The 14,650-nt window shown below is 41.3% G+C and overlaps 2 protein-coding genes across 2 annotated transcripts in view; both read right to left on the bottom strand.

Moving 5' to 3' along the window:
* far1 (fatty acyl CoA reductase 1) overlaps positions 1-3,025 on the bottom strand; it is a 41,410-nt gene extending 38,385 nt beyond the window's left edge. Inside the window, exon 1 of the mRNA XM_086108937.1 lies at positions 2,881-3,025. The gene's annotated coding sequence lies outside the window, so the exon portion shown is untranslated. The remainder of the gene's footprint in view (positions 1-2,880) is intronic.
* Positions 3,026-3,368: 343 nt separating this feature from the next.
* On the bottom strand, positions 3,369-12,460 carry dkk3b (dickkopf WNT signaling pathway inhibitor 3b). Its single transcript, XM_086109263.1, has 7 exons — positions 12,216-12,460; positions 11,670-11,768; positions 11,482-11,562; positions 7,431-7,523; positions 6,478-6,622; positions 3,985-4,135; positions 3,369-3,749 (listed from the first exon to the last, which is right to left on the bottom strand). The coding sequence occupies exons 1-7, from the start codon at positions 12,408-12,410 to the stop codon at positions 3,713-3,715; spliced, it is 801 nt and encodes a 266-aa protein (XP_085965389.1). The 5' UTR covers positions 12,411-12,460; the 3' UTR covers positions 3,369-3,712.
* Between the last annotated feature and the right edge of the window lie 2,190 nt (positions 12,461-14,650).

Below are 14,650 nucleotides of genomic sequence, written 5' to 3'. Positions count from 1 at the left end.
TGCAGGCTTTCTGTCCCTTGTGGGTGTCATTAGCATTTCTGTGACAGCTAACGAGTTGAGATGAGGCAAATAGTAAACGTGACCTTTGCAGGTACAAGGCAGGCAGGAGCCACGGCAACATTTTAAAAAGGTCTACAAATAAAGAGAATGGCAATGTCGCCAGTTCACTCCAAAATGCCTACAGTTTGTAAAATGGGCTGAGAAAAGTCATCTGAATTGACGGTAATGCTTTAAGTCCGAAAACATTACCATCAATTCATCTAAAATTTAGGTTAATTGACATTAAAAAAAAAAAAGAATGGCACATAAAATGCTGTTTGCACACTGCATTATGTGTGCAATCTTTCAAGAAATGGTGTCAATGTGAATTTAACAGCGCCAACATGTGTATGTGTATCCTATGTTATCCAGCACAAAAGAGACATTCATATTGTGTATCCTTCGTTATCCAGCACAAAAGAGACATTCATATTGTGTAACCTTTGTTATCCAGCACAAAAGAGACATTCTTACGGATAAACCGTCTGTTAGGATCAAAAAGTTGGCTTTCGAAGACCCAGTCATGTCTAGCTAGTGCACAGGCTAAAAACAAACCAGATGTGTCATAGAAAGCAGGATAATCTTAGGTCTGAACTACTGTGACCTTTAATGAGACGTCTATTCTAGAGCTAATGCAGCTTACAGTTCGACAGACAGGCAGCAAGCTGATCTTTGATGCGACGTTCACACGATCAATAATTCATCACTTTAGATTGTATATTAAGCTATCCAGGCACAGCGGCATGCATGACAGGCAGAGGAAAGTTTTGGTCTCAGAGGCACATTGCTGTGCTTGGGTGAGAACAAGAAGGCTCAAGTTTCTTTTTAGGGTGGTTATGCGCTGATAAATCACCTCACTTATTTTAATCTGTCAGGACGAAAAGTAGGAAGAGAACACATAAAGAGTTGGCTGAAGATTCAACAAAAGCAACCAGTGCCAGGGCACATTCGCATGAAGTGAGGATTCAATATCACACTCTGAGCAAAAAGTCCAGAACAATTTGCCTATTGAGAGTAAACAGGTATTGTCACAAGGCTCTAATTGCATGTGACTTGTAGATACTTGAGTTATATGTCAAATGATCTCCTCCAGTTTAACAAAGACCAACAGCTCGAAATTAAAGGCCACTTGTCAATCCCAAAAGAGGCCACTTACTGTATGTCAATATTATGTATAATTATGTACATCACAAACATTAGGGCTCAATTAATTTTTAAATGTGATTTCTTTGTCAAGATGTATATATATATTTTAACAAACACAAACAATAAACCAATCGGAATTACAAGAAACAATATCAGATTTATTAGACATAAATGTTTTGATCTTATAGCATCGTCCTACAGTAAACCTTTTTGGGTGGTGGCCTGACCATATTATGGTGACTCTGATAAAACCAGCACTGTGCCCGGATAATCTTAATAGAATATGTCAAGTAGCAATGATTATTTCATATTTTACATTTTTATACTGTTTTATTTTAGCCTTTCAGAAAATATTGCTTCTGTGTAGTTATTTGTTTGCATCTTCTGTTTTCTTTTTTGCAGTATAAAATAAAATTCAATTGAGCATTTGACATTTTACCTTGTCTTGACTTTATATCTTGTTCAAGTCATCCTTATGTAAGAATTTAACCGGACTAGCAAAATGATGTGTAGCACAGTAAATACATCGATAATGATTGACCATTTGAAGTCGAAAACCCTACCCCCTCCCCTCAAAATATTAAATATTTAAAAAGCAAGAAAATCTTGGCTTCATCATATTTATTGATTACTTTTATACAGGCGCAAACGGGACAACATCAGTAAACTTCGAGTGGCCCTGGGCAGCTGATTAATTACGTGTGTCAAATTTAAGGCCCGGGGGCCAAATCCGGCCAGCTATATCATTTTATGTGGCCCACAAAGACAAATCATGTGTCTACTGCATGTTTCTTGCTAAAATACCGAAACGTATTGTCTTCACTTTTAATAACATTGAGATGTTCGAGCATTTTTTGTTACCAATGCCTCTTTTATTTAAATTGGGAATCATCCCCAGTCATAATGGCACCACCAAGGCAAACCATAACTCTCTGTACAATGTGGCCGCGAGACAAAAAATGAGTTCGACACCGCCGGATTAATTGTTCAGCCCTAACAAACATGTTTTCATGGACATTAATTGTTCAGCCTTAACAAACACGTTTTCATGGACCACTTTGAGGTAATGAGAACGATATTTGAGTTTTATACAACCATATAAATGTATTCAGTACACATGAAATTCTCAACCCATCAAAACAGACATTTGCATTGAACAGAAAGATCACCGCAGGCAAACCCGAGGCCACTGGATCCCGTGATTCCAATTCCTCACTGATGCCTCGCATCATTACCACACCATGAAGCTTGTGGAGTTCCACTTTTACAGCAGGCGTTTCACACAGCGCAGCAACTATTGGAGACCGCAATACCACAAAGAGCCAAACAGAAACGCGCTTCCCACAAACGCTTCGTGTATTTTCTGCTTTCGTCTGAGCCGCGGCACACGGAGAAAGTTCAACAGCTGGCTGACCACCGAGAATAATTCAAATTACTGTTTAACACGAGAGTCCCGCGACGGCTTCTAAAGTGGCTTGGAGATTGCTAGGGACATGAAGGTTCTTGTGGTAGACAAGGGAAGCGAACCCGTGTGGTCGCAAAAAACACGATTTTTGCGTTTTAAGCATCTCGAGCCGCCTGGCGCAGAAGTTGGCGCTGAGAAAACCACCGGTGAAAAGGAACAATTCAGTTACTGGGCAGAATATTACGGATAGCATTACAATGGCACGGATGTCGTACCGCGGTTCTACGTACCTAAGTGTGGATATTTCCGGGCTTGCGAACTTGTTAGCCTGTTGCACAGCGTCCCGATAGTAGGGAAGCAATCGGCAGGGAACGCGAAATTCAACGGTGGTCACTCACGAGGAAGCTGGTCGTGGGGCGGGTAGTGTGACGTCACGACGTCATAGGAACGACGGGCTGCACAGCAGAGCAGAGACAAAAAGGAAGTCTCCATCTTGCAAACGAAGAACTCCTTATGCCTCAATGCGCATGTACAAAAACAGCATTTGGGTGTTTTTGAAATCCCATCAAGTCAATTGACTGACTGTACCATTAACGGCAATAATTTGGCATCGCACTAAGAGATGACGTTTTTGCTAAAATACAATTTGAAAGCAACATTTTATTGTACGTTTTTGTTCGACGCAAGTGGAGGCAATTAGTGTGGTCGGTCAAGACCAGAACAAACCGGTGTAAAAACAATTAAGACATCATTTAAAAAAGCAGTAATGTGATCCTAAAACCGGTTAATGCGATTCAAAGCTTAAAGTTTGAAAAATGGACAACTCACACACTAAAAAAAATTAGCTCCGTATTAATTTCTTAGCACACTGCCTTGCATATCGATAAAACATAAGTGGGGCCCCTAGTGTTCCGTTGTTTCCAGTAAAAAAAAAAAAACAAGAATCTTATCATGGGACTTTGTATCTTTTATTACAAAGAATACATTCCAAAAAAAAAAAACACAAACAAAATTGAAAAACTTATAGTTGTAGCAGGTTGGCTGTTCTTTGGTGAATCATCAATCACGACTTCACCTTAGCTTCAGGCGTACTTGTGTATTTTCGATACGGCACTTAGCTCCTTATTTCCGGTCTGACAGCACACAAACAGATCCACGTCTGTAAGAGGAAAAAAATACAGGTAATGCAGCAAAGAAGTGAGTTAAGAGATAACTATACTGCACTCTATTACTGTGCTTCCAAAAAATTGGGGAGCATAATTTAGGACATATATAATAATAATAATAATACATTTTATTTATAAGCGCCTTTCAAGACACCCAAGGACACTTGACAATAACAAAAAACACAAAACAATATATCATATTAATTGCGTACTAATAGTTGTTCTTACCCTTTAGGTTGGCACTGAAGGCCATTGGCACAGGGGCAGTAGTCGCGAGGGCCCTCCTGGTCCCAGGCAAGCATGTCCATCAATAAATTGGGTTGGTTCAGACAGGCCTCTCCCTGTCCCGGTTTAGGGTTGCACACAGGAAATAAAAGCTCTGGAGAGAATAGGGAAGGGGGCAGACTAAACAGAGCCAGGCTAGACAAGCACATGGATTTCAAAACGTTTATTGTCATGAGAGTAGTGCATCCTGAAAGCACGCCTGCCTTATGGTCAAAGGTCTTCTTTGAATCTTTTGGAAGTTTTCATGTCCACTTTTCTCCGTTCAGTCCGAAGGCATGAATGCTAGATTTTTTTGAAACTCTAAATTGCCCCTAGCTGTGAATGTGAGGGTGAATGGCTGTCTTTCTGTGGTGCACCCTGCCTCGTGCCCAGTGTTAACTGGGGAAAGCTCCAGCACACCTGTGACCCTGAACAAAATATGTGGTAGAAAGCAGAGGTGGGAGTAAGTCTCATATGTGCAAGTCACAAGTCTCAAGTTGTAACCTTCAAGTCTCAAGCAAGTCCCAAGGGACTACTGTATCGGAAAAAAAAAATCAAACAAATCAAGTCACCTCCACATTTCTAGCAAGTCACAAGTCAAATCATAAAATCTTCTTCAGTAAAACATGTTGGAGTGGTAAAATACTGTCTTTTTTTGGACTGATCCCACAATAAAAAATACATTATCTCCAAAAAAAAATTAAAAACATTTATGTTTCTGTAACTCCTAAAGTGAAATCAGGAACAATGAACGAATGAAATGAATGTCTACATGGAAATTATTTAGAAGAACGCATGTTATTTTTTTCCATACTAACATTTATATGAGTGGCTCACTCTTAATGTGGAGATAGATACTGAAAATATGCACAATGAGGACATAAACATGTACAGTATGATCATCCCGTTTAAAAATTACATACGTTGTTTCTGGTGCCAATCTGTTAGCCAAATCTATTTAATGTGTGTAAATGGGCGACTGAAATGCAACAACTTTGTGGAATTTGTAGGTCGCCACTGTTTTTTAAATTGAGGTGCATTAGTTGAGCCCCTTCAAATATGGCGGACAGCTTCACGAGCAGAAAACTACTGCTAAACTCTATTTAATGATCCGGTAGTCTATGTTATACTTTATGAATCAATGTCTATAAGTAACGATCGCTGTTTTAAATGGTATAGATTCAAGATTAAACTGTCCTTGGTGTCTAATCCATCTCTTCATGGGCTTCTTTTAAATGCATGAAGTAGTTGACCAGCGATTGGTGAGCTAAACTGTCGAGCTAACCTAATAGCTTACGTTCACAGTGCTATCTTCTATAAGACAGATAAAACTAAACTTAGAGATGTTGTCTCTTTGATCTTCGAGTGTCAAAATCCGCATGCTGCTATTGTGTTTTTCCCGGTTTCATCAAAACCATCATCCTTGATTCCAAAGTTGTCTCCACATCTTTTTTTTCTCTCCACAACTGACCACAAGCATCATGACAGAACCACCGGTGTCTATGGTAGTTATGTTTTGGTGCATAGAAGCTACTTTTGAAGTGCACATCTCTTCATCATGTTCGGGCAGAAGGGAGGTTTGCAAGACTACACAAATGGTAATGCAACAGTCGAAACCAAGGGTTCGGAGAGTTTTCACAAACCATCCCAGCCCTAGTTACATTATTTAGCTGAACTTAAGATGTTCCCAATCACCTTTTTTTAAAAATTTTTAATTATATTTTTTTTACTGGTCCCAAACCAGTGTTCGTATCGCAAGTTAAATTGTATGGTTAGCTTGCCTGTCTGTAGGTTATGTCATATAAAGTAAGACGTTGACCTTGCTGTGAGTTTATTCTGTGAGACGTCAACGATGCGTTTTTCCATCCTTTTTTGGCTAACGTCGTTGGCAAAATAATCCGTGAATTAAAATCAATGATCCTCTCAGGGTGGCACGATGGACCACTGGTTAGCACGTTTGCCTCATTGTGCAGCGGTGCAGGGTTCGATTCCGGCTGCACCGCTGCACCGATTCCGGTGCTCTGGCCTCCCTGTGTGGAGTTTGCATGTTCTCCCCGTGCCTGCGTGGGTTTTGTCCGGGTACTCTAGTTTCCTCCCACGTTCCCTAAACATGCATGGCAGGTTCATTGAACATCTCGGTTTGAGTGTGAGCGCGGATGGTTGTTTGTCTATGTGATTGGCTGCCAACCAGTATAGGGGGTACCCTGCCGACTTCCTGAAGACAGATGGGATAACCTCCAGCATGCTTGCGACCCTTGTGAGGATAAGCCAATTCGATACCAAGTCCCAAGTCAAGTCAAGTCATTCCCATCTTTTTGGCAAAAATTATCAAATTGAATCTCACTCGAGTCAAGTCGTGTACCCATCTCACCCCCATCTCTGGCAGAAAGTGTATGAATACAATGGGTTGAATCCTTCATGTTAGTCTTCGAGGAAGTGTGACAGAAAAGAGGTTACCTCGTTGGAAGGCACAGCAGAGGTCTCGTTTGCAGTCATTCTGGCCCTGACATATTGTTCCCTCTGTTCCCTCAGTGGTATTAACTGTACACTGGCCCCAAACACACAACTGACTTGAGCAGCACTCCTCATTCTTTGTGCAGGGCTAAAAATGGAAAGACATTCAGATGTACAAACTGTAATGATAATTTTTACTGTCAACGATATTAAGAAGAAGAATGCATCCAATTTATGTATATGGTGCTTTTTCTGTACACTCAAATCACTAACAATGGGCATTTTTTATGTGCAAGCAGATTCACGCTCTGGTGGTGGTAAACTATGATCTGTAGCCACAGATGTCCTGGGCGGGCTGATGGAAGCATGGCTGCCAGTGTGCGCCTAAGGCCCCTCTGACCACCACCAAACGTTCACACCCAGCCATACACCAGTGTGAGTGGCACTGGAGGCAAGTAGGGTGACGTATCATGCCCGAGGACGCAACGACACATGACACGGACAGAACGGGAATAGAATCGGTCAACCCTTTGGTTTCTAGATAACCCGCTCTCTATGTGTCACGGCCCTTCAAATAGTTTACATGACCCAACTCATACCATGTAGAAGTCACAGTGAGATTTTTACTGATGATTCAAAGAATTGTGTTTTGCAAGCAGTATTGATCAGCTTAATTAGACTTTTACAGGGCCATTGGGAGGGACTACATTACCACGATGGCTGGGATATTGGAATTAATTTGAAGTTATGACTTGTAAGTTAAGACATTACAAGTCCATCCAGCTGTAACTAGGCTTTTGATGACTGATTTGATCATGTGTAAAATGTGAGCATTTAGAAAGTTTCTTAATTGACAGTATAAACCTCAGCATTCATTACACCGGCAGTCATTTATTTCATTGCTCACATAAAAACTGGCTTGTTTAACAATAACAATAACAGGACGGACTTCCCACCATATCAGTTGGTATGCAGGGGAGGCACTTGGAGCTGTCAATCCGATACAGGCAATACTTCCGCGCGCCACAGTCCTCGTCCACCAGGCACTCCTGTGGCATGAGATATACGTTACGTATGAGCATGGCATTAAACGTCAACTTTGCATTACTAGACTGACTGTGTCTGTGGAGCTTTTTCAGCACATAAACTTAAAATCTCCTCTTATTCTTCCCTTCTTACAACCGCCTTCCTTTTGTGTCTAAACCAGGGTTTTTGGGCTCCATTCCGGGCCATGGCCTTCCTGTGTGGAGTTTGCATGTTCTCCCGTGCCTTTGTGGTTTTTCCCCGGGTGCTCTGGTGTTCTCCCACATTCCAAAAACATGCATGGTAGGTGAATGGAACACTCGAAATTGTCCTTAAGTGTGATTGTGAGTGGCAATGATTGTTCATCTATGTGTGCCCTGCAATTGGCTGGTGATCGCGCCCACTGCCCTAAGACCGCTGGGATCGATTTGAGCATGCCAGTGACCTTCATGAGGATAAGTGGTTCAGATAAAAGATGGACCGATGGATGTCACTCACCATTTCATCACCCACATCTGAATTTGTTCTTGTGTGTCCACTGATACTTCTACATAAAACATCCTTGCAGCTGATCACACTCCTTCGGAATTACTAAATCTATCCAATGCATACTGTCGAGTGAGGGTGGCCCGGTGGTCCAGTGGTTGGACCGTCGATCTCACAGTGCAGAGGTGCAGGGTTCAATTCCAGTTCCGGCCTCCCTGTGTGGAGTTTGCATGTTCTCCCCGGGCCTGCTTGGGTTTTCTCCGGGTACTCCGGTTTCCTCCCACATTCCAAAAACATGCACATTAGGCTGATTGAGCACTCCAAATTGTCTCTAGGTGTGAGTGTGAACGTAGATGGTTGTTTGTATGGGTGTGCCTTGCGATTGGCTGGCAACCGGTTCAGTGTGTCCCCCGCCCATTGCCCAAAGACAGCTGGGATAGGCTGCAGCACCCCCCGCGACCCTTGTGAGGATAAAGTGGATCGGAAAATGGATGGATGGATACTGTGGAGTGAACAATTTTGCAGGGTAATAAAAAAAACATTTCTGAACCCTGCACAGGCTTTTGGGGTAAAATGTTCCTAATATATTGAAGAATTAAACACTTATAATGATGAACGTATAATGATGTACTTTGTATTGCATAACAGTCAGTTTACAGTAAATACAGTGCACGTGAATCTATGCCCATGTTTTTTCACAAAACAGCACCACTTCATGACCCTTTGTTGTTTTCGTTTCTCTTCCCATAAACGTACAGTAGGTGCTAGCAGTGTAAATCTAGCGAAGCATAATTAAAAACATTCTCGAATGTCATGTTTTATGTCAAGTATGAAGTGCGGGAGCCTAGAGCTAATGACCACCAGAGGGCATTGAACTTTTCCTTGAAACAGGCTAGACTCGCCAAACAGTGGACTCGCCAAATGAAGCAATGTTGTTCGTGTGATTGTTCATTTGAGAAAATTATTGAAATAAATTCGTATTTGGACCTCCTCACATTTTGAACCAATGGAAAACCCCTCAAAAACGGCGGTGTTAAAAAGCCCCCCGTACTATTGGCCATTGTCAGTAGGGGGCACACCTAACGTGAATGAAAACCAACCAATCTTAACCATTTCAAACAAAAAGTTGATGATTATGTGGTTTAGTCTTTAAATGTTGTGTTCATTTAGTTTGTTGAGTTTTATAGTAGATTGTCATCATTTGCTTAGCTCATGTACGGCCAGACCTGCAGTTAAAATCACATGCACGGAATAAATTGAGAATAAATTACATTCTACCAAAAGACAAGATCATTTTAAAAGACTCATCCCATCCACTGTTCATGTTCTAAGTAGAGTTTCTCTCACTTTTTTCCCCCTACAGCCTTTGTCATGAGATCTTCCTGAAGTAATAAAAAAACATACTGGAAACTGCAAGTAGGGGCCAGACAACCCTGTAATTATCTTAATATGTTCCAGACAAATACTGCTGCTGTTAGTCATGTGCACAGTAGCACTGATCAGTCAAGTCCAGGGGTTGGCAACCCGCGGCTCCGGAGCTACATGCAGCTCTTTCATCCTTATGTTGTGGCTCTGCGTGGCTTTGAAAAATAAATGATAAGTGGCTGATTGAAGTGTATGTTATTTGTCTCAAAAACGTGCATCACTTCTGTTACGTTCTCTGATTGTACATTAGGTGGCAGTGTTGCTATAAAAACAGTGTCGAGAGGAAAAGGGAAGGAGAGGAGTTCGGTAATGGCGATGATAGTAAATTGTATGAATGAGTGTTGTGCTGTTGATAACCTGTTAAGAAAATACAGTGTTTGTCTACAGTCTGGCCTTGTCATTTTGCCTCCTGACACCACAACTTCTTTCTTCAGACCTTTTCGGTGATCAGCATTCGCCAACTTCAGAGACGTTTGTGAACACGTGTCATGTCAGCAATCAGATTTGACAGGCGGCACGCGCGGAAAGCCCAGCAACATCAAAACTGCACAGTATTTGAGCAAAGCATTTTATTTGCTTTTGTTCATTTGTTAATTGTAGATGTAAATTTTAAGATTGTGATTTGAAATATTAAAAATAATTTATATTGTGTACTATTTTTCGTCGCTCAAAATATATGTCAGAATCTCCAACAGCCTGGCAAAACGACGTACATTTATCGAGACTTTCAACCCTAGGTAGGGCAAAGATGGAGAAATGTAAGAAAAGAAAAATATCTGAAGAAAATAGAACATTTAATGAAGCCTGGGCAGATTCATTTGCATTTTCCTCTGACAAGAGCTGGTCATATGCCTAATTTTTGGTGAAAAACTGGCCAATAATAAAAGCTCGAAAATCGGAAGACAATTCCAAAATAAACACACAGACTTTGCTGAAAAATATCCAGAGGGAGAAGAGAGAAAAAAAGCTGTTTTAGAACTGGGGCAGGAGGCTGATCTGAGGAAAAATCAATTCAAGAAGTGGATGTAGTCTGCAAATTCAACGACGTAAGCAAGTTTTGTGGCCGTTCGGGAAATAGTCAGACATAGGAAGCTGTTCACAGATGCAGAATACATGAAAGAGTCACTCATTAAGATTTCACTAGACCTATTCGCGGACTTTAAAAACAAGACTGAAATTGTGCACAAAGTCAGAGTGATGCATTTCTATTGTATTTTTCAATTCAGGTCAAGGCTCCGCTACACGCTCCGAAAGCCGAAAAGATGACGGCTCACAGCATTTTTGTTTGCTAGTTCAGCTCAAGAAGTTTGCTCCAAGTTCAGCTTTTTAATTCATTTGACAACACCCTATTTTACTAGTGTAAACTATACACCCCCCCACACACACGCGCACACACACACACACACACACACACACACACACATGCGCACACGCACACACACACAACACAAGCACACGCACACGCACACACACTGCAAACAAAAACTAAAAGGGAAAACTCCATAAGGAGTGACTGGTACAGCTCAGCATAACTATCACCTCTCTCTTCGACATATAAGTATTTGTATCTGTATTTTGCATTCCTGCATGTGTGTGATCTTGTTCTCTGTAAGGTGTGCCACATAAAATGTGCAGCAGTGTGTGAGTTCAATTTCCCCCGGAGGGATTTTATTGTGCTTAATAAAAACTAGACAGCTAACACTTTACCTCAGCCATGTTGCCTGATGACAAATGATGAGAAATGAAAAACATGCTGTGTGTTAGCTGCATGCTGTAACTGTATGTAAAAACAAGTCTTTACAATACCGTCACAGTTTGAAAGCAGCCCAACCATGAGCCCCTCCTAGTAGATAACATTTTGGATTTTTAAATGGTTGTATGTAGGTCTGTATTATTTAAAATAACTTTCTAGGCCTTGGGTTTGCTCTAAAAACAAACAACAAAAAAAGATTCCTTAACATTTAGTCAGACACCATTAGCTGAACTCCATTGAACTCCAATTTCACTATCCTTTTTTCTTTTGGAACTTGTTTACATTTTCGAGATAGCGGTCGGTAACGCTAATATACTTACATGATACACACTGTTCCATTCGCCTGAGATCTCTACATGGATATGTGATGATTCTGTCTCTCCTGCTGTGCTATTAATTTCCTTAAAAAGACAAACAAGGCGAGCAAAAATTCTGATGACTCATAAAAATAATATAATACTTTATTTAACTTTTTACTACTTCTGACACCCAAGCATGTAAGAACTACCTTGTCAGTTTGAATGGTTATGACTCCATCTTTCACAGTCTTGGTATTACTGTGGTGATGATGGTGATTTTCCATTGACTTGGCACTCTCCGTTGTTATCTGTGAGTTAGAATTCACTTTAAAATGTGCATACAAATAAAAAGCCAGAAAACGTGGAGGGTTACAACAAATATATTCACTGAAAACAAAAGAAGGGGCCCAGTGGCACTCATTTGATTCATTCTGTCACACAGCTGTAAATAAACAGCGTGTTTATTTTTACTGGGGTTGATTTGCATTGCTGAAAAAAATTGCATTTCATTCCCCGAATTATTTTTGCCCCTCTCGTTAGTTAGATAATGTAACAAATAATATAACTGATTATACTTCTCAGAATGGTATTTCACAACATGCACATAAACGCCAACAACAAAAACTTGTTCACTCATGAAAGTGTCAGTCTTGAACTCGGGTGGATCAGTATCAATGTTTGTTCTTTACTCGTTTTACAAAAATCACATCGCTCTAAAGGAAAGAATAGTGGCCATTAATTATACTATATTAGACCTGGTCGACGGCATCCTCCAGAAGGTTTTGGGTATCTTCCATCAACTCCTCCACTTCACGGAACATGTCGTCCAAGCTGGCAAAGCTTTGCTCCTGGCCGTCTCGAATAATCATTGCCCGGCTCGGCACGACTCCAAAAGCCCCCCACAACAAAAATAGACTGAAAGTAACAGATAAAAACACATGGCCGGACATTTCTGCCTCTGTTCTTCCTAGTTGTGAGCCCACGGAGCCCCTCAGAGACGGATGACGCAGAGAGCACCACTGCACACAGCTGGTTCGGTTTTATTTGGAAAGTCTGAGGAAGAGTACGAATTCGCTTTAATGACGAGGAAGCGGCTGGATGCAACGCTTTTTTCCCCTCATGAAGAAGCTGCTTGGAGACTGTACTGTATTATTTACTTAAACGGTGAAGCCTCCAAAATGAGTGGAAGTAGTCTGGACGTAAATATTAATTGAGCTTTTCCACACATTTTGTGTTTCCTTACGAAATTATTCACTTTACATTTCCAGTGACTGCATTGGAGACACATCTATATGATATCCGGCAGATGGCGCTGCTTTTCCTTTCTATAAGCCTGCCTCGTTATGATCAGTGACGTTATGAACCACTTGCATATCTCTCCTGCGCCTGCGTGCCAATCGAGGGTGGGGGTGGGGCAGGCTACAAAACGAACCATTTTGATTGATAGAGGTGTATGCTTAACTGTACGCTCTCAATCTTTACAGGCACAGTTTAAAAGTCTTTAAAGTGAGTAAAAACTCACCTTTTGAAAGAAATGCGGACCGAGTGAAGCGACTGATGATTGAGCATGTTCACTTTTATGACGTCCATTTGTGAAAAGGTCCATCATCATCATTGTACTGTAATAAATACTGTACAGCACAGGAAGTGTCAAAGTCAAGGCCCGGGGGGCCAGATCTGGCCCGCCACATCATTTAATGTGGCCCGCGAAAGCAAATCAAACTTGTCAACTTCCATGATACTTGCTATAATCTGTAACAAAATTTCAAATCATCATATGTAATACATAGGAGATACATTGTAAGCATTTTCTGGTTCAAAACCCCGTCATTACAGTCGATTAAACAATAGCCGAATAAAACATTATTCTTGACTTCTTCATGGGCGTTCAGTCACAACAACCCTCCCAAGGAAACAGTAACTAAAATGTGGTTCGTGACAAAAATAGGTTTGACACCCCTGCAGGACAGTACTTTTTTTTCCAACATGTCTTCGTAAACATTGTGTGTTGGCCCTGGATGCAGATGAAAATCATCACAAATTTCTTTTTGGGGATGAGGCGCAGGATTCAATCTGGCCAAGATGAGGAGGAGAGGGTGAAATTTAATTGGCCAGTCGGCAACTGTACAAGCACCTGGACGACATGGGGGCAATGTGTGCAGCGATATGAAAAGATGGTGCGGTGGGGTGTAGATCTCTGAAAAGAACATACAATGCAGAGCTCATTGTTGCATGAGCTAACTACTGTATAGTCTGTTGAACTGTGGGTGTGATTAATATCATTGTGTGCGGACAATGTCAGGTGCAGGCATGGTTTCAGGCCCATCCACATTTCCTCACGGTTTGCTAGCCTCCATAGTCTCCTTTCTTAACCCCCTCGGAGATGATTTTTTCTACACATGGAGTTAGAAAATGTATGATCCCCATCCGCATCAACATTACAGCAGACCAGTGTCAGGCCTGGATTCGCCATGATGTTTGGTAGATGAAACCATCGTTGCGGATGTGCAAGAGAACCTGTGGCCCAATCCACAAGACAGCTTGATGGGGATGAGTAATTCATGTTTAGCTCCTTTTTTTTCTTACTGCACAGTGTCTCGGTGAGGAACACATCAGTTTGTTTTGCAAGATGTATTTTTGAACAGTCATTGCTTGCTTTCATTCAACCTATGTTGACATTTAGTTGCAGCACAGGATGAAACATGTATCAGATATTTCATGGTTGTCCAAACAACTAAACTTCTAAAGAAGTACCCCAATGTTTTTTTCATGATAAATGAGTCGTTTCAACCAATGATTCTGTTAGAGGAATCTTCGAACAGAATTATATCATGTTTAAAGTTCTATTTTATTTGGGCCTGTCAAGACATGTTGTGTATTTAGCGCCCCCAAATGTCTGTGCGCAAGGGTGTCGGCCGAGCGTTCTTTGAAGTCCACAGGGAGTTGTCTTGCAGTTTGGGAGTACACAGTTTAGGACAGAAGTGTTTTCGAACATCAAAAGACTGTCTGGGAACTGGTCGCGGCCCAGGCGACCATTTGTCATCTGCGAAGTCTGCGACTTGTTTATTCGTGGGAGACGGTGTTAAAGTATCTGTGGTTCAAAGCTTGAAAAAAGTTAATCACATCTCCGACCGAGGGGCTGGTTGGGGGGGTGTGGTATGCAAATATCGGGGGCAGTGTATTTCTTGTA

This window comes from Hippocampus guttulatus, chromosome 4 (assembly GCF_054856545.1).
Source record: "Hippocampus guttulatus isolate MCC_2025c chromosome 4, RoL_Hgut_1.0, whole genome shotgun sequence".
Taxonomy (NCBI): Eukaryota; Metazoa; Chordata; class Actinopteri; order Syngnathiformes; family Syngnathidae; genus Hippocampus; species Hippocampus guttulatus.
Note: the sequence above shows the minus strand (reverse complement) of the source record. Positions and strands in the feature narration are given on the sequence as shown.

Bases quoted from the DNA above. Each gene is read 5' to 3' on its own strand.
- dkk3b (XM_086109263.1), bottom strand. From the start codon at position 12,410: ATGTCCGGCCATGTGTTTTTATCTGTTACTTTCAGTCTATTTTTGTTG. The intron at 11,563-11,669 runs GTAGTTCTTACA...TGTCTTTTTAAG, and splicing joins TAACCATTCAAACTGACAAG to GAAATTAATAGCACAGCAGG. The intron at 3,750-3,984 runs GTAAGAACAACT...TTCCTCTTACAG, and splicing joins CTTCAGTGCCAACCTAAAGG to ACGTGGATCTGTTTGTGTGC.